Raw genomic sequence first — 23,188 nt, 5'->3', positions numbered from 1 at the left:
GACCACACGGACACTTGTCCGTATGAAATCATGTATGGGGGCGGGCAGCTGACATCCGGCGATGTCAGATGCCCGCCCCCTACACATGCGTCACGGCTTTATTACCATGCATACGCCCAGCATTTGCATGGGAACGCCCATGAAACGCGGGGCGTATGCATAGGGTAATGAGGCTAAGTAGCCCCTCACGCCCCTCTCCGCCCCCTGTGCGGCGCCTAAAAAAAACGTACGGCGAAACCGCTTGCACATGCGCAGAGTGACCTCTGCACATGCGCAGATGAAAAACATCGGCGGTACGACCGCAAGCGGAAAACACCGCACCAACCAGAATAAGGGCCTTAGTCCCCCTTATGTCCACACACCCCTATCACTACCCAGCCTCCTGTTTTCCTGTGTCGTGACCTCCGCCAGTCGGGAGTCGCTGACTCAAAAACACCCTACTATATTATTGCACACACACCTAAACAACATGCACACACAGCCCCCCACACCCACAAATGTCACTGTACCATCCACACTATCAATGTACATCTTTCTCTGTAACCGCTTTTTAATTAAACAAAACAATACACACCCCCTTCCACATCATATGCTCTCTATTTAACACATTTCACCTATAACTCAAGTTGCAATACAGGCCATCTTTCATACAATTCTAACCATCTTTCTCATATACAAATGTTCACAAATTAAGGGGGCGCAGCCCCTTACGACGGTGTGAAGAGCGCCCGTAGGGCGCGATGAATCACCTAGTATAATAATATCTTAATTGATAAAAGGCGCAATCTCATAGCCTTCATTTATGACGCACGCACCCAACATGTGGGCCATCTTGGGTAGTTGCGCCAATGGTAACGTTCAGCGCTTCATGTTCATTTCCATGAAAACGCTGGGCGTTTCCTAGGTAATCACCCTGTGACGTGGGTGCCGCATATCTAAGGGCCCGAGAGTCAGTTAGATATGCGTGTACCTTCCAAATCATTCAATGGTCGGCGACCATTGAATGATGTGGGTTTGGTCCTTGGCTGCAAATGGATGTTTATGCAACACATCCGTTTGCAGCTGTGTGGGGGAATTTGGGCTGCGAATGGTGGGAGGCAGCAATTGCATGAGGTGGGCGAGCTGAAAACGACACGCAGCACTGCAAACCTTGCAGCGCTGCATGTCAAGTCAACCAGAATAACCCCCATTGTGGAGACACTCTGCAGCATTTCTGGGGGTGGGGAGGGGGCGGAGATTGTGCTCACCAAGCTCCATCCCCTTACAGTACATGCAGTTTTTTAGGACTCCTCTGGGAGGAGGCGGGACAACCATGAATGCTATTTAACCGGTGGAGGGATTGAGAGCCTCCCAGCCATTCTGGGAGGGTGGACAAGTATGCACCGGGGCTGAATTTCAGGGTCCCGCTTCCCTTAGGCACACCATATTTGGCTGCCCCCCCCCCCCCCAAGGAAAAGGGAGGGAGAGTGGCTGTCATTCTTCATTTGAGCTCTTTTGCATGGCCGCTGCCCATTATATAGGGCTTCCACTGCATCTTCTGTCCCCCGTCCCCGTCCCCCCAGTGGGCAGTGACCTTTGAGCTCTTTTGCATAACCACCACCCATGATCTAGGGCTTGCATGGTGTCTTCAGTCTTCACCCGGTGGGCTGCGACCTTTGAACTCTTTTTGCATGCCCAAGACATACCACTTATCCTAACTTCAAATGCCACATGGCTACAGCTGAGTCACAAGTAGAGAACTTACTGGGATCTGCAATAAATTGAACAGTTTCTATAAATATTGTGATGGAATTCTGTCCAGCTCTGAATGAGCCCCCTGTAAGGGGCGGGGGTGACACAGAGAAAACTTGCGTCTAGTAAATTCTTAAACCTTTCCATGAAACAGAATAAAGTGATAGTTTGTGTATCGGTGAGGGGGAGGTTGGTTAAACATTACAGCAGGTCGAAACCAAGTCACCCTATTTATACAGTGCACCACACACACTGCAGGTATGACCTTCTGGACCTACTGGACACACAGCCAGCAGCCAGGATCATTGATATGCTGGGCTACCGACTGGCAGGTACAGGGGAAACTTTCCTTTATACTTTACAATATAAAACTGATGCATTATATTGTTATACGATTCTTCTTCATTTTATTCTGCTCTTTTGCAATCTGTAGTAATAAAAACATAAAGTTCCCTGATTGCATTGGGGCTCATACAGTATATCAGTGATCAGGAATTGGTCCTGATGATAAGTTCCAATTTCTTATTACATTCAGAGAAAGAAGCCATCGCTTGAATTGTTTCTGACCTCTGCCTCACTATTGCGTATGTAGGGTCATCAAACCACACAGGCACAATTTATGACTACCAACCTTAATCCTGGGGTGCGTAGTATATGCATATAGGGGGTTATTCAGACCGGATCGCTGGAATGCTAATTTGCAGGGCCCTGCGATCAGACAGCCTCTGCACAGCCACAGTGAACTCCCCACCCTGTGCAAGTCTGTTCGCAGCCGTTTTATCTGGTCTGAATAACCCCATAGTCCCAGTCAATGGGGTAATTCAGACCTGCTCGCTAGGTTGCGTATAATTGGAGCCAAGCGAGCAGGTTAACGCTGCCCGACCAAAAGCACTCTGCCATCCGAATCTCCGCATGTATGCTTAAACATACGCTCGCATGTGCCCTCACAGAGTAAAAGTCCATCGATGGTTACTTACCATCGAAGGAATTTTCCTCTCCGCGCAGCTGAAAGGAAGCCCAGGACTTAAATTTTTGGCTTTACATTTTTCTCCAAAATTAGGGGCGGGCGCTGGCGCTCCCTGGCTGTCAATCAGGCAACAAATCCCCAGCGAATGAAAATTTTGCCAAAGGCCATCGACCGTAAGAAGAGTTATCGCATCTCGAAAAAAGAGCAAATGTTGTAATGTAAAAGTAGCAAATTCATCTAATTTTTTTGCACAAAGAACCGCTTACTTTATTGGGAAGGATGTGTGTGCAGGTGTTGATATTAGAGATGTGCGCCAGACCATTTTTTTTTCTGGATTTGGCTCTGCTTTGAACCACCTCACAGCAGACAATATTCTTTCACCAATATTGGCCAAAGGCCTTCAGGGAGCTGGATGGTTACTAAGCAACAGAGCAGCAGCACAAACACACGGTTTATAGAACATCTATGACACATTGCCACTGTTTACTGGAGTACTCGCAGCATGATTCATGTGTGGAACACAGGGCTTATTGATGTACGTGAATAACTCTATAAGGTAACGCTCACCACACAGTACAATTTACCGCTGAGTACAGTGCAGCCAATAAAGCAGCGTGCCCCTACAAAATAACTATACAGAGCACAACCACTTGAGTGTAAAGTCTCTTAACGCAGCACAGCCAATACAGTATGGAGTCCCCTATACACAGTCACTTTTACAGTAGAGCAGCAGAGTATATCCCAGCTACAGCAGTGTGCCTTCTATATGCAGCCGCTTATACAGCATAGCCAGAACAGCAGAGTATAACACAGCATACAGCAGTGTGCCCCCTATGCACAGTAGCCTTTAATTCAAGCAGCAGGCTTTATTCTTTCTCCAGCAGTTATATCACTCACAAAGTGATAACAGCCGTTCACAGCAGGTAACAGATTAATGTTCTGACAATATTGGTATAAACTCCAATGGGCTTAATGTAAACTCAGCCCCCCATCCTATTGCCTGGTCACCTTATCCAGCATCAGGAGCTTTATCCCTGTGTACAGACAGCATTCTTAAAGGCAGCTAACAGGCGCTACTAATCAACCTGGCAGCAGTTCATTCCTTACCTCAACAAAATCCTGCACTGGATCCATGTTTAACTGCTGTCATATTTTGAATCAGGGGAATCTTGCTGTCCCTGCCACAGTAGTTATTGCCCAGTATGTCAGAACCAGAGTAAGGTGAAACAGGGATGACTACACTACAGTATGTCCTGGCCTGCATCACTGCATAAGATAAACTGTTGGGTTACCATTTGTCTTACTGAGATTGGCCAGAGATTATTACGTGGATTTTCTCTTCCAGTTTTGCTGAGTCTTTGGCTGGATATGACGACCGGACGGATAGATATTCAGCTGATCCCTAAATATCCATTGATCCAGGAATCTGTCACTATGAATGTCATTGGGATTAGCAGGAAAATTTATTCCATCATTTGGTATAAAGGGACAAACACAAGTGTCCAGCACCAGATACTTGTATATCTTCCTAGTGATACTTCCCCACTACTTCAAGGACCTGTATATAACTCCCGGGCCAGACCTTTCCCTAATGGTTCTTTACTGATCTCAGATCTCCAAATAACAGATACTGGTAATTATACAGTGAAGATACAGACTGAGAGACCAGCAGAACAAGCATCTGTGACATTGACAATCTATGGTGAGTTACACGTTATCACTGCTCCAGTCTGCTGTGTGAGCAGTAATTACGGTACTTGTGTATTATCTGGGCGCCCAATTTTTTCATTGCATGTCACCACTTAAGGCATGCGATGTGATGCAATGTGATTTTTCATTGTAAAGACCAGATTTTTAATTGTATAGTCACCCATGGGTGATTTCATACCCCCACTATCCAACTACGCATGGAGTTGATTTTATATAGTGTGGCGAGCCCAAAGCATGGCGAGCGCACGCGGATTACTTTACATGTATTCTGCGCTCGCCACGATTCGGGCTCGGTGGCTCGCTGCGCTCGCCACACTATATAAAATCGACTCCATGCGTAGTTGGATAGTGGGGGTATGAAATCACCCATGGGTGACTAGACAAATAAAAATTGGGTCTTTACAATGAAAAATCGCATCACATTAATTGTATGCCACTATATTGCATGCGATGCGATGCAATGAAAAAATCAGGCGGCCAGATATTACACAAGTACCGTAATTTGCTTCTAATACTGGGATGTGACACAGGTAAGGATATTTGTGGACCCAGACTAGCTTGGAGTACGGGGCCCTGACTTGAGAGCTCAATGACAAAGGTGGGAGGTTTAGGATAAGATTTATTCACAAATGTAAAAAGTCATAGGCAATTAAACATACGCTCGCATGTGCCCTCACAGAGTAAAAGTCCATCGATGGTTACTTACCATCGAAGGAATTTTCCTCTCCGCGCAGCTGAAAGGAAGCCCAGGACTTAAATTTTTGGCTTTACATTTTTCTCCAAAATTAGGGGCGGGCGCTGGCGCTCCCTGGCTGTCAATCAGGCAACAAATCCCCAGCGAATGAAAATTTTGCCAAAGGCCATCGACCGTAAGAAGAGTTATCGCATCTCGAAAAAAGAGCAAATGTTGTAATGTAAAAGTAGCAAATTCATCTAATTTTTTTGCACAAAGAACCGCTTACTTTATTGGGAAGGATGTGTGTGCAGGTGTTGATATTAGAGATGTGCGCCAGACCATTTTTTTTTCTGGATTTGGCTCTGCTTTGAACCACCTCACAGCAGACAATATTCTTTCACCAATATTGGCCAAAGGCCTTCAGGGAGCTGGATGGTTACTAAGCAACAGAGCAGCAGCACAAACACACGGTTTATAGAACATCTATGACACATTGCCACTGTTTACTGGAGTACTCGCAGCATGATTCATGTGTGGAACACAGGGCTTATTGATGTACGTGAATAACTCTATAAGGTAACGCTCACCACACAGTACAATTTACCGCTGAGTACAGTGCAGCCAATAAAGCAGCGTGCCCCTACAAAATAACTATACAGAGCACAACCACTTGAGTGTAAAGTCTCTTAACGCAGCACAGCCAATACAGTATGGAGTCCCCTATACACAGTCACTTTTACAGTAGAGCAGCAGAGTATATCCCAGCTACAGCAGTGTGCCTTCTATATGCAGCCGCTTATACAGCATAGCCAGAACAGCAGAGTATAACACAGCATACAGCAGTGTGCCCCCTATGCACAGTAGCCTTTAATTCAAGCAGCAGGCTTTATTCTTTCTCCAGCAGTTATATCACTCACAAAGTGATAACAGCCGTTCACAGCAGGTAACAGATTAATGTTCTGACAATATTGGTATAAACTCCAATGGGCTTAATGTAAACTCAGCCCCCCATCCTATTGCCTGGTCACCTTATCCAGCATCAGGAGCTTTATCCCTGTGTACAGACAGCATTCTTAAAGGCAGCTAACAGGCGCTACTAATCAACCTGGCAGCAGTTCATTCCTTACCTCAACAAAATCCTGCACTGGATCCATGTTTAACTGCTGTCATATTTTGAATCAGGGGAATCTTGCTGTCCCTGCCACAGTAGTTATTGCCCAGTATGTCAGAACCAGAGTAAGGTGAAACAGGGATGACTACACTACAGTATGTCCTGGCCTGCATCACTGCATAAGATAAACTGTTGGGTTACCATTTGTCTTACTGAGATTGGCCAGAGATTATTACGTGGATTTTCTCTTCCAGTTTTGCTGAGTCTTTGGCTGGATATGACGACCGGACGGATAGATATTCAGCTGATCCCTAAATATCCATTGATCCAGGAATCTGTCACTATGAATGTCATTGGGATTAGCAGGAAAATTTATTCCATCATTTGGTATAAAGGGACAAACACAAGTGTCCAGCACCAGATACTTGTATATCTTCCTAGTGATACTTCCCCACTACTTCAAGGACCTGTATATAACTCCCGGGCCAGACCTTTCCCTAATGGTTCTTTACTGATCTCAGATCTCCAAATAACAGATACTGGTAATTATACAGTGAAGATACAGACTGAGAGACCAGCAGAACAAGCATCTGTGACATTGACAATCTATGGTGAGTTACACGTTATCACTGCTCCAGTCTGCTGTGTGAGCAGTAATTACGGTACTTGTGTATTATCTGGGCGCCCAATTTTTTCATTGCATGTCACCACTTAAGGCATGCGATGTGATGCAATGTGATTTTTCATTGTAAAGACCAGATTTTTAATTGTATAGTCACCCATGGGTGATTTCATACCCCCACTATCCAACTACGCATGGAGTTGATTTTATATAGTGTGGCGAGCCCAAAGCATGGCGAGCGCACGCGGATTACTTTACATGTATTCTGCGCTCGCCACGATTCGGGCTCGGTGGCTCGCTGCGCTCGCCACACTATATAAAATCGACTCCATGCGTAGTTGGATAGTGGGGGTATGAAATCACCCATGGGTGACTAGACAAATAAAAATTGGGTCTTTACAATGAAAAATCGCATCACATTAATTGTATGCCACTATATTGCATGCGATGCGATGCAATGAAAAAATCAGGCGGCCAGATATTACACAAGTACCGTAATTTGCTTCTAATACTGGGATGTGACACAGGTAAGGATATTTGTGGACCCAGACTAGCTTGGAGTACGGGGCCCTGACTTGAGAGCTCAATGACAAAGGTGGGAGGTTTAGGATAAGATTTATTCACAAATGTAAAAAGTCATAGGCAATAGTATTGACCGTAAATATCAGACCACAATAAGTAGAAGTGTTCTGTGCTGCAGGGTCTGCTGGAAGGATTCAGGCCAGACACACTAGCACTCAGGCATAGTGGTAGTGAGCTGGGGAATGCAGGCCAGACTCAGTGGCACTCAGGTGTAATAGTGGTGGGCTGGAAGATTGCAGGCCAGTATGCAGGGCAGTAAACAAAGGAAGTAGAATGAGCATTGCATGTGCTAGGTAGATCCTGATGGCTGATTGGAGTGCAGTAAGCAGAATGAGCCCAAGAGCAGAAGGCGATACTAGTTAGCAAGATGTACCATAGTTGCAGGTTGCCAAAATAAGTCTGTGGACAGATATGCACAACAGGAGACTGGAATCAACCGATGCGCAGAGCTTGTGGTGCAGGAGACAGAGATTCATCCGGATGGGCAGTAAGGCACAGCAGGAGACCAGGATTGAACCAATGAGCAGATCTTGTAGTGCAGGAGGCCAGGTTAATCCAACAGGCAGGATTGCAGTGCAGGTTACCGGGATTGAGCAGAGGCGTGGGGTGATCAGGAGGCTGGGATGCATCGACTAGGAGCAGGAGGCCGGGATGCACTGACTAGGAGCAGGAGGCCGGGATGAACCGATTAGGAGCAGGAGGAAGGGATGATCCGACTAGAAGCAGGAGGCCAGGATGAACCGATTAGGAGCAGGAGGACAGGGATGATCCGACTAGAAGCAGGAGGCCAGGATGATCTGACTAGGAGCAGGTGGCCGGGATGAACCGATTAGGAGCAGGAGGAAGGGATGATCCGACTAGGAGCAGGAGGCCGGGATGATCCGACTAGGAGCAGGAGGAAGGGATGATCAGACTAGGAGCAGGAGGACTGGGATGCACCGACTAGGAGCAGGAGGCCGGGATGATCCGACTAGGAGCAGGAGGACAGGGATGATCAGTCTAGGAGCAGGAGGACAGGGATGATCAGACTAGGAGCAGGAGGCCTGGATGATCAGACTAGAAGTAGGAGGCCGGGATGATCCGACTAGGAGCAGGAGGCCAGGGATGATCCGACTAGGAGCAGGAGGCCAGGGATGATTAGACTATCAGCAGGAGGCCAGGAGGTGATCAGACTAGGAGCAGGACCATGCAGAGCAGCAGGTAGATATGCACAGGAGTTTCTAAAAATCATGAGCAGATTAACAGACAGCATACAGGTAGTTCAACATCAAAGCACTGTCCATTCCTTAGTGTCCAGAGACTAGATATATACCCCTGGCTGCATAATGATTTGGCCATGGTAATTAGCTGGCAGCTGAGTGGCTCTGGATTGGATCCAGACTGATCAGCTGGCTAGGACTGTCATGGCTGCACCCAGCTCGGGGCTTGGAGGGAAGCTCCGGTGTTTGTAATGGCCGCAGCATCAGCGGAGGCTGAGGAACACCTAATGAAACTTGCATGATGCCGACAGGGACTAATACTTGAGGCACAGCGCGGATAAGTGATTGCCTGACAGGGCAGCGCTGACAAATGTGACAGGATGCAATTAAGATGCTGGGGGTCGGGATGCCGGCAGTCGAAATACCAGCACCAGAATCCTGACTGGTGGTAACAACAGCAGGGAGAAATGCTGATGCTGGAATCACTAGGAAGCTTGTTCGTTTTAGACCATATACATACAGATAGTGGTAGATGCTCAAATTAGTTCAGTAATACTACTCAGGTGCATGAGGGAGGGGTTAATACTGAGTAAGTAACAAGACATTGGTTCCCCCTGCTCACTGAGTGGTATTAGTAACCAATCTTGAACACTACATGACAATAGAATTCAGAGATATTGGTTACATATACTTGCGCAGGTGTATGCTATGCTCCCAAGCCACGTCAAGGCTTCTCTGTAAGTTGCCTGAATTGAACCTCACAACACTTACTATACTGACACCTGGTGTGGTCACAAAGGCAAAAAGGAGGTGTGACTTCACAGAAGGGGGAGTGTTGCTTTATAGGAGGAGTATGCCTTTATGTGAGAGGCGTGGTTTTGCATTTAGACCTGCGTTATCATCGTTCTGAGAGATGCGGGCTTCCCCCGTGGAGTGCTGTGACTGCAGTGCTCGCTCCTACACTGTGACAGGAGCCGGATGCTGCACATAATGTTACATGGCATCACCCGGCTCCTGTCATTGAGCAGGAGCCGGCACTTTGGTGTCACTACTCCCCCTCTACCCTGGAAAAATTTTGAGCTTACCCCTGAAGATGTTTTTATGGTGTGTTTCTATATAAACCCACTTGGTAACATGCGAGGGGATGTGTAACGGAAACACTTCTCCGCTGCAGGAGAAATCATTCGATGGTCACCGACTATCGAAAGATTTCTCCTGTCTTCGCAAATAGACGTAATTGGAAACTGACTCTTATTTGCGAGCGCCGGGACGAAGACGGAACAGGCGACTGACGTCCTGTGACATCAGCTGTACGCCTCTGGAACCCATCGGCCCGCCCATGTATCCATGGGAATGCCCAGCGTGAGGCTTATTCCCACTGCCGTCTGCCCCCGACCCACTCCAATGCTTTTTGTACGATTCAGCGACTATGTTGCTCATGCTCACAATAGACCATGCGCGGTCCCCAAAACATCGGGACGATTTAGAACTCGTGAATATTTAGAGGCCTTTTCTAAGTGATCTCGCTAGATTGCTTAGAAAATGCCCCTACATCGCTCAGTGTGTAGGGGCCATAGCAATGCGTGGCCCCGTACGTTGCTATCTTCTGGCGATTTAATATCCAGCATGCCTGATAAATTGATAATCGCTGTTGTCTCACTGGAGAACACAGGTCCTGACCGATCGCTCAGGGGTACACCGCCCCGTCTGTACGCCCCATTAGTCATACTAATAGATAAGATAAATGTAATTAATGTGTTTTCTTGTGTACGTACAACTGGAATATTACTGGATCCATGTCATGGTCCCACTGATACAGTATTTCCTAGGCCTCTAGTAATAACCGACAGTATGTGATGAAATCCAGTATCTCAGCCTGGTTCCCAGACTCCCCAGACTGGCACAGGCCGTCAGGACATGTTTGTATAGTGAAGCAATCAGGGATATGTTATGATATGGAAATGTTATCTGATAGTCCAGGTGAAAAGTAGTCACTATAGATCAATACTGTGTAATAATTTGTCATCTGCACTTTCTCCATCATGCGTGTGACCCTCCCCCCCCCCGTGTGACCCTCCCCCCCCCCCCCTATGGTATGTCTACATGCATGCTATAGGGGGTCTAGGACTCTATGGGAAAGGCCATTGTAAAAATAAATCGGTACTCTTTACTTAGTGCGGCGCCCGTCGCGGGCATCGCGAGTACATTAATGTATGGCCGCGACGCGACCGACGCGATGCCCGCGATTTCCCATTGAAACCAATGTTAAACAGGGAAATCGTGTCGGTCGCGTCGCGGCCGGCCATAAATGCACCCGCGATGCCCGCGACGCGATGCTCACGATTTCCCATAGGGAACAATGTTAAAAGTCGCGATGGACCCGATTTTAGTGTTAAATGGCTCAATCAACCCGATTTTGCCATAGGAATCAATGTTAAATGGGCCACAGAGCCCATTAACCCTTAATTGTCCCCCCAAATTTTTAACGCCACCCCACGATCCACGCCAACCCGAAGCGTGGCGAGCGCAGCGAGCCCGCGAGGGGCGGCGGTACGCGTCCTCCGACCTTTTCATGCCCTACTATCCACGTCGGCGTGGTGTGAGAATATAATAGTGTGGCGAGCGCAGCGAGCCACCGAGCCCGAAGCGTGGCGAGCGCAGCGAGCCCCGCGAGGGGACGCGGATACCTTCACAGGTAGACGCGTCCCCTCGCGGGCTTCACAGGTGTCCGTGGCGACCCGGACACCTGTGAAGCCCGCGAGGGGACGCGTCTACCTGTGAAGGTATCCGCGTCCCCTCGCGGGGCTCGCTGCGCTCGCCACGCTTCGGGCTCGGTGGCTCGCTGCGCTCGCCACACTATTATATTCTCACACCACGCCGACGTGGATAGTAGGGCATGAAAAGGTCGGAGGACGCGTACCGCCGCCCCTCGCGGGCTCGCTGCGCTCGCCACGCTTCGGGTTGGCGTGGATCGTGGGGGGACATTTAAGGGTTAATTGGGCCTAATTCAGGGTTAATATGGCCAAATCGGGTCAATTGAGCCATTTAACACTGAAATCGCGGTCAATCAGCCTTTTTTAACATTGTTCCCTATGGGAAAATCGCGGTGATCGCGGTCATCGCGGGCATCGCGACCATCCAATTTTACCCGCGATGCCCGCGATTACCGCGATCACCGCGATTTTTACCCGCGATGACCACGATTTTGATTGGTGGCGCCGTGTTAAGTAAAGAGTACCAATAAATCAATCATAAATAACCTAAATTCTCACAATTTGGATGACTCGATTTGAGGTCAGTGAATGAATGCACTAATCGAATTTCCATGCGAGTTCTCCAGTTAGAACACTGGACCTGACTAGTGATATACTGTAACTAGATTTATCCAGCAGGCTGGATATTAATTGCTGGACATAGCAACGCGCGGGGCTGTGCATCGCTATCACTATGCCCCTACACACGGAGCGATGTAGGGGCATTTTCTATGCAATCTAGTGAGATCGCTTAGAAAATGCCCAGGAATCGCTACGTGTGTATTATTCTGGTAAGCCAGTAGGAGACTGTTACACTTTCACTCTAGGGGGGCCACAAAAATATGTATGGGCCCCTGTCCCTAGCCATGCCCGAGCAATTAAAGGTAGCATTGTCCCTCTTGGTAATCCTGGCCTGCGGTTTCAAACTAAAGTTAATATGTAACAGTGGACCCCATAGATATTGTAGCTAAAAAGTGCCCCCTTGATTGATTTCAGTAATTAATAATGCCCACGTACAGATGGAGCCGGGCTCCCTCTTGCTGGCGAATCACCAGAACGTCACCGCTGGCGATCCGCCAGCAGCCCGGCTCTCATCTGACTGAGACGTGCGTGCGTCTCATGTGCACGTGCATCTCAGTTTCCAAGTGGCGGGGCAACAGGAACCCTGTCCGTCTCCGCTTCAGGGAGACAGACAGGGTTAGGGGGGGTGCGGGGAGGCGGTGGGGACCCCGGGTGACCGCCGACAAGCCGGCAGGGACCCGGGGGAACCGTGCAAAAGGGGACACGCGCGCATCACGTGCTTGCACGTCCCCTTTCGCAGATACAGATGGCGGGTGGCGGGGGATGGTGGCTGGCGTCGCCATCGCCATCCCCTGCAAAGAAGAGACCCGCGCCATCTGTACTTTGTACAATTATTTTTCTTCTTCTTATGCCTCATAATTATTAGTGCAGTGATATCAGTACTATTGTACCTACCTGTAGAATTATCGTTTTGGGACTCAAATGTGTTATTCTCCGGGATAAAGCTGGGAAAGTGTCAACAGTCATGTGACGATCGCTGTATTCTATATTTATCTAGGTAAACGGCAATGTCCGAACTAGTCAGGGGTATCAGAAATATGAATTAAATCATTATCAGATTTGTATTTAATTGTATCTGCTCATTTTCATTTCTGTGATACTTGGTATCTGCTTCCATCGTAGCACCATTCATTCCTGGCGCCTGTGAACCTCTATCTGAGCTCAGCATCGCAGAGATAGCGGGAATCGTCTGTGGGACAGTCCTGGGAGTTGTGCTGATTGTTAGTGCAACCTTCCTGCTGTATAAGAGATGTGTCCTTCCCCTGAGACAGGAGCAGAGAGGGAATCAGAATCAGAATCGGCTTTATTGGCCAGGTATACTTGCGTATAGATTTGGATTGCAACTTTCGCTTTTCTCACATAATGATTTATTGCATAGGAGAGGGGTAGCACCACATTCTTATGAATATACAAAAAAATATGAAAAACCTTTTCAAGAACTAAAAATAACAAAGAAAATGATAGTATGAATTATAGGAAGACGAGCAAGTAAGAGCACACAGTGCGGAATTAAAAACCCTTCCTCTAACTATCAGAATCGGCTTTATTGGCCAGGTATACTTGCGTATAGATTTGGATTGCTGTGCAACAGCCCTTTAGGTAACAGTTAAACCAGGGTTGCCGACTTTCAAAAAATCCTCTCCGGGAGAAGCCCGGAGAGGAATCTTGCATTACTCGTTTTGGGGGCGGGGCTTAACAGTGACGTCATTAAGCCCCACCCCCATTACGGCAAATAGCCAAAATAACTGATATCCATGGAGGGGGCGGGGCTAAAATGTCACGATTGTGCCGTTTTAGCTCCGCCCCCTCCCCTGAGACCCGCGGATTGCTGCATATAAATGCCGTGATCGGGGGGGGAGGGGGGGGAGCTCAGTGGGGGTATTATTTTGTGGCCACACCCCTTCCCCATGAAGCCACTCCTCTATATTTTTGGCTTGAGCACCCACCAGCAAAAACATAAATCGGCCTCTATGACCACAACAGCCAGTGTATAATATAAGAACAGACAGTACAGTGATCACACAGGGAACACCTACCTGGGGGAGACATGCACAATATACAGGTCATTAGATGAGATTTAGGGACTGATTCAGAGGTGGACGCAGATACAGCCAAAAACCACCATATATGAACGTATGCAAACGCCACCACAAAGTACCTCCCTGGCGGCGGAATCCTCCTACGTTCAAAATCCCTATGGATTTCGGTAAGTATTGTAACCCTAAGCTTAACCTTAGCCCTAGCTACCCTCTCTCCCAGCCTAACCCTAACCATCCCCTAGGGCCCAACCCTAACCCCAGTACTATTGGATCCATTGGTATTATGTCATCAGGATTCCACTGCCAGGATTGTGGCCTGGTTATTGACTACATCCTGTAAAACCGCCTGGATCATCGTTAGATGCCACCATTGGCCACACCATGGCAACGTACACGTGTATATTCCCAGTGTGTGTATTCCCAATATCTGTTCTGATGGAATACTTAGTTATGGTAGAATACAATCTGGGTAAAACCGTATTGCGAATGCCTGCAGACAAACAGAACATCATTAAGCCTCTATTAACCCTTTGAGTGCCAACGTTGCTGGCGAGAGATCCTCAAAAGAACCGCTAAAAATGCCGGCGCCGCCCACAGCGACTGTTCGTTTTTTGGGTGGAATATTTAACTAAACTTCAATGAATTGACTTGTCTGTATCTGTATTTATTTATACTCCAAGAACAGTCGCTGTGAGCGGCGGTGGCATTTTTAGCGGTTATTTTGAGGATATCTCACAGCAACGTTGGCACTCAAAGGGGCGGTATTCAATTGTTATAGTGCGCCCAATCTCCCATCTTAAAGCATTATTCCATTGATGTATTTTTTTGCACATATCGCGCTCATTATGGTCAGGTGTAGACGCGCATTTCATCTCACCGCCCCCCGGGGATAACAAGCTGAAATGCTGGTGAAAAAAATTGAATACCGCCCAAAGGGTTAAACAGTAATAAGATAATCTAGATCATACTCAATTGTAATATATCTGCATTATTAATTAACCAACAGAAACATCAGATAAGACTCAAGAACCGCCGACAGAGTATTACAACGTACATGTTGCAACAGTGGTGAGTAATATTAGTCTCTATCTATCTATCTATCTATCTATCTATCTATCTATCTATCTATCTATCTATCTATCATGCAAGTTCTATTTCACATGAGATGTTGCTAATCAACCAATCAGATACTTTCTATAATATTCTAGATGTTGCTAAATAAATAAGAAGTAGAAAAAGGGCAAATTGTAAACTCTCCATATTCACTTATCATTTCATTACTATTTCTTCTTCTAGAGAGACTTATGGGTACATTTCCTTAAGTATGAGTTTTTAATGTGAAAGTTGTTGCCCATTATCAGCCAATCAGATTCCACGTATTTATCAAGCACCATCTAGCGAATAATAGCTAGAATTTGGTTGCTGTGGACAACATCTTTCACTTCTACAGACTCACACTTTGGATACCCACCTTAGAGGTACATTTACCGATCACCCAGGGCTATCCCATTAGCCCTGATGATGGCGTCTGTATCACGGGACACCTGCATTATTCCTGTTAAGCAGCCGTCGAAGCCGCAACCGCACTTGGGATCAGGGACTTACCCCCGTCCCATGTGTTTTCGTAAGATCGCAGGTCCATTCTCAGCAGGAAAGATTGGCCTCTGATTGGATACCGGGATTTGTGACCGATGGTTTTTACCAGCCAAAAATGCATCAGGAGTAACTGGATACCCCCTTAAGAGATAATCTATTTCTGAATGTTGTGTTTGACAATATACGGAACTGTCGGGATTCTGACGGTCAGTATGCATGAAAGTCGGAATCTGGGATTGAAAACATCCTTTATCTAAAATACCCTGTACCCCCAATATCCCTGTCTTATGGCTTATAAGTGCAATGTGACTCAATGTGGCAAAATTCTCTCTCCCAGCTTCATTCCAAAAGTGTATAGTTATTTTTACATATAAAGGTAATGTGACAACATACTTCCGTAAACCAAAATCAATATACAGGACAAAGATGCTCTGTTAAAGATCCCACTTGTGAAATAATTGATCTCCTCTCCTGGTCTGGTCTTCATCCCACAGATCGAACTTTTTCCCAATAACAAGATTCCATTTTTTGTTTGTTTATTTTTTGTTGACGCCCTTCTATTGTCTAGATTAACTATAATGGATTTGTCCAAAGTGAGTTCTTTATTCACACAAGGCATTAAATGGGATGCAGTTTAAATCCCGGCGGTCGGGATCCCGGCGTTCAAAATCCTGACGCCGGAATCCCGAACGCTGAAATCCCGACACTTCCTCCCTCGTGGGTGTCCACGACACCCCTGGAGGGAGAATAAATTAGCGTGCTGAGCCTAGCGAGGCACCGTGCCCGCTGCGTGGCGAGCAAGGGGGGCGATCCATGTCCCCCCCTTGTCGGGATTTCGGCGTTCGGGATTCCGGCGTCGGGATTTGAACGCCGGGATCCCGACCGCCGTCTTTTCATGCCGAATCCCATTAAATAACTCTATATTCATATGTCATTGATCAGAAAATAAGTTTTTTTCTTTCTTTCACTGAATGGCAACAATACGTACACGTGCGCAGTCCTTCGATAATCATCCGCCTTGCAAAATACTCTTCCAAATACTTCAATTATTTAATGAAATTGGCTTTCCTATTTTAACAATAAGAATTCATCATAGAAAGTATTCCTTGGTCTCAGTCTGTAAAATGAGTCCAGGGAAAAAAATGGCGTTAAACACAAACTGCAAGATATTCAATTACATGTGAGTCTTTCACCAATAGACACCAATAGATTATCAGTCCGGAGCTTGGAATTTCTTATTCATCACTGGAGTTTATTCAGTTATGATGACATCATATAGGATGGTCTGGTGATGTCACATCGCTCTAGCAATGTATCCAGTGTACATGCAGAACATATGTTTTGGGTGGAAGTCCACAGACTGCAACATGCCCTCGGCACTGTGATGTACTAAACATGGTGATGACTATTTTCTATATTGTATTGTATGTAATAGTGTGCAAATCACTCCTATCTCCCAATGTACCTACAGTATGTGACACCCACAACAGATAGAATCACCGTATTTACCTTACACTCTTCTTTATTGTCACCCCGTATAGTGCCAGCCTGCCAACCAGGAGTCTGTCTATATGGTAAGTATTTAATGGCGTTAAAAGTCGGATTTGATCATTCAATGGTCATAAATGTGAAAGTATGACAATGCTGACAGATTAGCATGCAATGGGCGCTTTGTGACCTCATCTGCATTAGGCCGGGAGTACAGCAAAAAGTTGGAATATTTATATTTCCAGTGAAGATGGTTCGGTACTTGTGTAGTTTCACGGCGGTAGTGAAGTAGTTAGCGTAGCGTCCCTGTCAGAATCAGCGTAGTGTTCCCGTTCCCGCCCGTTCGTGGCCAGCCTACTTACGTAGTTATCGTAGTAAATCAGCGCTTATTACATTGTGTGGGAACCATTGACCATTTTAACCTGCCTGACATGACAGGTGTGAGTGTGATCCTGAAACACCCCCACTATCCACGCCAGCCCGAAACGTGGCGATGGGATGCGATACGCGTCCTCCCGTCCTGTTCATACCCCCACCATACACGTCGGCGTGGAGTTGATTTTATAAAGTGTGGCGTGGGGACACGGAATACACGTCAAGTAATCTGCATCCCCCCGCGGGGCTCGCTGCGCTTACTTTTGTGCAAGAGACGCAAGCGCTGCTGAACCCCTAACTCTGTCCGTCTCCCTGAAGCGGACACAGGCAGGGTTGCTGTACCCTGACGAAATAATTACTGAGACGCACAAGCGTATGAAACGCTCGTGCACCTCAGACAGATGGAGCGTCTCTCCGCCGGCATCCGCCAGCACAGGGAATCTGGCGGTTACTGGCGCTGTGTGAGAGTTGCTCACTTGCCTTGCCAGGGACAGAGCTGCAACTCTCGGGGACAGTACGGTGACTACGCTGCCTGACGGGGACACTACGCTGACTACGCAGGGCTGCCGCGGATTCACTATGCTGACTACGCTAGGCAGCCGTTGGGCTACGCTGACAACATAGCTTAGCCTACGCTGAAAACGTAGCGTAGCCGGGTGCCGTGAAACTACACAAGTACCGATGGTTCCATTGCATTAAGCAGATCAATTCTCTACTGATGTCAAAAATAGTAATCTTCTAATTGTGAGATCAGGTTATGTGTGTCTGTGTACATATAATTGTCTTTGTCGCGTTGTCTATTTATTGTATAAAATGTGAAAACTGTATTTGTATCTGTTGTAGGATTTGCAGTATAAAACGCAGGACACGTATAGTGATCTCCAGAGCTGAGACGGACCCACTGAATGACTGAGGCTCCTCTGATCAGCCGGACGCACCCACATCCGGACATAGAATGGTCTCTCATGTGCATTGATAATTATAGTGACCTATTGGGCCGCCTGATTCAGATGCATTTGCAACTTCGATGGTGTCGCACATAATTATCGGTAGACTGTGCATGTGTTACGACAGCAGTGTGCATGTACCAAGGTACATTTGTGATGTCACTGTTATGAGCAGTCAGCCGTAGATTGAGTGACAGGAAGAAGCTACTTGGGGGAGGTAATGCAGAATATCTTCAAAACCACAGGCATGTGATAGAGGATTTGTGGTATGTTTTGGTGTGCAACTGCAATCTCATATAAAAAAAAAACATGGTTGCAGCTCCTGTGGCCATTCTGCGCCACCATAGTGTCGATGTTCCTCGTATCTGCACCATGGTTGGCTTCAGTGGGCGTCTCTATTCAAATGTATGTGTCCTCTAGAGTTGCGATGCCTCGCGACCGAAAACGATCAGAGCTGCATCGGTATTGCAACCGCCTCTGAGTCAGGCCCATTGTGGAGCATGCATGCTGTGAAGACTGGCATGTCTAGAACATTCTGCATTGTAGCTGTGGTTAAGCCTTAAACCAAGGGAGGTTGTGCTGTAGGTACAGTAGGTAATACAGATGAATCCAAATGACTGTATTTGAACAATCACTTATCAGTGACATTACACCACACAGTACTGTCTTTTATTCACATTACATCACACATTAGTGTCCATTATTCACTATACATCACACAGTAGTGTCTATTATTCACAGTACATCACACATTTGTTTGAACTATTCACATTACACCGCACAGTAGTGTCTATTATTCACATTACATTGCACAGTAGTGTCTGTTATTCACATTACACTGCACTGTAGCGGATCGACAATCACGTGATCGATTACTCTTGGTCGCATGCATCTAGTTAGACATCTAAGATAGTCGTCAGGGTCTAAATCGGCAGTAACGAAAGTTTGACACAAGCGTTAGATCGACGGGGACGTGATTGACAGTTACAAGGTCAACCCCATTTTTTTTCACTTTTTTTGGGTGCAAATGGCGACATTGGTCAACATGACCCCAAAAAAAGGGTAGAGTGTCCCCTCGCATGGCTCACTACACTCACCATGCTTTGGGCACTATTATAATCTAACTCTAGGCCATTTGGATGGCAAATTATGAACCAAATCGATCTAAAGTAAAAAACTTGTGACTGTTGATACCGATCCCGTCGATCCAACACTTGCGTCTTTCGTTATTGTTGATCTAGATGCTGTCAACTATCTTTAGGTGCCTAAGTAGATGTAGGATTAATGGTTGAACTCTGCGCTAGTGTAAAGCAGCCCTTAATATGGTATAGTTTTAAAATATGGGGTGTAAGAGCGCTAACGGTTTTGGACAGGACAAAACAAAAGATAAAAAGGCATATAATGAGTGAGCACCTGTAAATTAGAAATAGATTTGTTAAAATAAATGTTTACACTCCTTTTGGAGGATTGAGTCCCCATTCAAACACTTTCCCTGCCTTACCCTAACAGCCTGGAGCAGCGGTATTCTTCAGCCAGAACGGCTTTCTTGATCTTCTTACGGCTGTTGCATCTGGATGCCGGTGGGCCGTGTCACTGTTACGTCCATGTTGGGTCGTTGCGGGAGAAGGGAGGGCGGCTTGAAGTGTGGATACCGGGGAAATCTCCAATGCGTTTTGTGCCTAAATGGCACTTTTTCAAGGATACTTAACTTTAATAATAACTCTTTTATACTTTAAAAACGGAAATATCTAAATAGACGTATTCGACCACATGATCTTTGATCTAGATACCGCTGGTCCATCGTCCGGATAAGTTTGTATATACCATGGAACCGTGTCCACTATAATCCTTCGTCAAGACAGGAAGGCACACATGAACCTTGATACCTCAATTATATATGATATTATATATGATAGATGCCTGTCATCTTTACATGAGATTGGCTAAATATATTGATTGTAGGTGACAGTAAATGTAGTATTAATTTAGTTAAGTGTGTGCAGAGGTAGTACAAGAAGGATGTTTGGGGGGTATTCAGACCTGATCGCAAAGGTGTTTTTCTTCCCAAATGGACAAAATCATGCTGCATTTCAGGTGGGGCAGAGGTAACATGTGCAGAGAGATTTATTTTGTTTCTGTGCAAGTTAAATACTGGCTGCTTTATTCTTACACTGCAATTTTGATTTCAGTTTGAACACACCCCACCCAAATCTAACTCTCTCTGCACATGTTACATCTGCCCCACCTGCAGCGCCCATGGTTTTGCCCATTTGCTGACAAAGCTGAATCAGGCCGTATATGTGCCTTCTGTTAGTAGTATGTAATAAACAATCTCTAATACATTGTTATTTGACTGTATTTTATTATTGTACATTATTCAAACAGCACAAATTGCTGTGAGCAACACCAGGCCAGCCGTTTACTGACATACAGCCGTGTGAGGAAATGTGAGGAAATGTTTCTCGCTGATTCCCAGAATAGTCTCCTATAGTTCCTCATACAGTTTCTGTTTTATTAAGACGATGATGATGATGATGAAATACCCAAAATAATTGTTAATTATTGTATTTTATAATACCAGAAACCATCAGTCCTAACATCATCATTGTGTGATAATCGGTCATTGAGCAGCATGCTGGGAAAAAGGGGCCTGACCTCACGGAGTAGGGGCTTGGTCTTACAGGTTAGGAGACGTGACCTCAAAGCCCACTGTGTGGGCCCGGAAGATGCAAACTGAACCCTTTGCTGTAATCTCGGCTCCTACACAGGACAGGAGCCATATTCTGTTCTTTATATCACAGCAAAGTACCCGGCTCCTGACACTCTGAACGTACTTTGGTGTCCCCCCTCAGCTGCATCAGTCTCAGACCAGCTATTTGCTGGCCTTCTGGGTAACTCTGTGGACAATCAAAATGGTGACAGAATAAAGAAGCAAGCACCAGTTCAAAGGTTCTGACATGCCTATAAAATGGTTGCAACACACCCGCATTTTCCTTACCACCCAACTGTTAGCAAATACCAATGCTCTCTAACTGTCAATCAATGACCATCTAAATCCTCTTTGTGCGCGCACAATGAAATCAGTATAACGTACAACTCTGAATCAGGCCCATATTGCACCGAATAGTAGCAATTGTTCTCTTTTGTTTCATCTACTGCACTGTTGCCTGGGGCGGGGGGGAGGCTTGCGCCGGCCCTGGTTGGGAGGTATGGAATCGCATGATCTTCGCTTAAGTGTAAGCTCCTGGGATCTCAGCCTGCTCAGTGCTACTACATCACATTTTCTGGTTGGCTGATGGGTGTAACACCAGCCAAAAGGGTTCCAGTTTTAAGTTCTATATTCAGGGGAACATGGTCCTTTTGCAGCTATAGTGGCACTGGCTCCACTAGGTAGCTTGTTTGCACATCTGCACACCGAATAAATATGATGTTTTTAGGAAGGCCCCAAGTCATCTAATCAATGGGGGGGGGGGGCGCTGTTCCTAGCAGTCAATTATACAATGATTTTTAGGACAAGAGAAAAAAGGGACTGCTGTGTGAGGAACGCACTAAGAGAACAAAAAAAATCATAAAATGTAACTTTTATTTATTGATTCATTAATATTCCCAGAATTTACTGTGCGGGAAATGGGATTTGCAGCGAAAAATAGAGGTTAAAAAACTTTTGACATACAAACATATATTGTGTTCAAAGAAAGAAATAGTGTTTTAAAATGACATTTGAGTCCAATTCGAAAAATGTTAGTTTAATTTCTGTCAGTGATGTTGTGCAACATATAATTTTCTCCCTCTGTGGGTAACCGTTTATGATGGTATAAAAAGCTTCTACTAATCTGTTGTGTCAGTAAAGATTTATAGGATTTATATGATATCCAATAAAGATCTCGGAAATGTTTTGTGTTCTGGTTGCAATGTATTTTACTGGTCCACCGTTTGGTGCCACCTATGGGTGATTAATTAAATTGCACTGATTTCATCAGGTAAGGATCTTGTTGGAAATATCTTTATTTTGTACCATTTATTTATGAATAATCCTTTGGTGCCATCTACTGGTGTTTTATAGTAATGCACTGATTTTCAGTGTAGTATACACAGTGAGGCTTATTATGACACACAGAGAATTTGTCAAGGAGGAGAGAAAATAATTCTCAATTGTTTATGAGAAGCAAAAATGGTCAGTTACACACAGGGTCAGGGGTAGCTGTGTGAATAAATTAAATTAGTACACTTGGGAGGATATACTACTCAAGTGTGCTGGTGCGCTCAGGTGGACGTATCCTATATACTGGTATTAGGCTGGTTTGACGCCCAATGAGGGTCACTACCTGTCTCACCCTAGGTGTGATGATTAACACCTGGGAGATCTAGATTGCGCACAGTTACACTAACAACACATTATTTCTAGTACATATCAACTGACAAACATAACATATCGATTGGAAACCAACACATGCGTTTCGCTGACTGAATCAGCTTTATCAAGGCCAGTGGCCTTTTTTGTTTCTGATCCTTGCATGAGTTCTGATAATCAGAAACAAAAGAGATAATCGACCATTCATTACCCAGTATAACAGGGATAATGAAAAAATTAAAAAAATCCTCACAAAACATTGGGGAATTCTGTTAAAGGACATGATCCTGGGCCCTCATTTACCATTAAAACCAACGGTAATCTACAGAAGAGCCACAAATCTGAAGAGCGTACTTGCCCCAAGTTACTTGAAAAATAATGTAGAGAAAAAAACTAAAACTACTTTTCTCCATAAAATAAACAGATGCACACCATGTGGAAAGTGCATCTGCTGTCGTC

The 23,188-nt window shown here is 45.8% G+C and overlaps 1 protein-coding gene across 1 annotated transcript; it reads left to right on the top strand.

Moving 5' to 3' along the window:
- The first annotated feature begins 1,680 nt into the window (after nucleotides 1–1,680).
- LOC146042243 (cell adhesion molecule CEACAM3-like) lies at nucleotides 1,681–20,726 on the top strand. Its single transcript, XM_083162162.1, has 7 exons — nucleotides 1,681–2,063; nucleotides 4,044–4,400; nucleotides 6,450–6,806; nucleotides 13,056–13,247; nucleotides 14,979–15,040; nucleotides 17,110–17,142; nucleotides 18,275–20,726. The coding sequence occupies exons 1-7, from the start codon at nucleotides 1,877–1,879 to the stop codon at nucleotides 18,320–18,322; spliced, it is 1,236 nt and encodes a 411-aa protein (XP_083018288.1). The 5' UTR covers nucleotides 1,681–1,876; the 3' UTR covers nucleotides 18,323–20,726.
- The last annotated feature ends 2,462 nt before the right edge of the window (nucleotides 20,727–23,188 follow it).

Source organism: Crinia signifera, chromosome 19 (genome assembly GCF_055691185.1).
Source record: "Crinia signifera chromosome 19, ASM5569118v1, whole genome shotgun sequence".
In the NCBI taxonomy this organism is placed as follows: Eukaryota; Metazoa; Chordata; class Amphibia; order Anura; family Myobatrachidae; genus Crinia; species Crinia signifera.
Note: the sequence above shows the minus strand (reverse complement) of the source record. Positions and strands in the feature narration are given on the sequence as shown.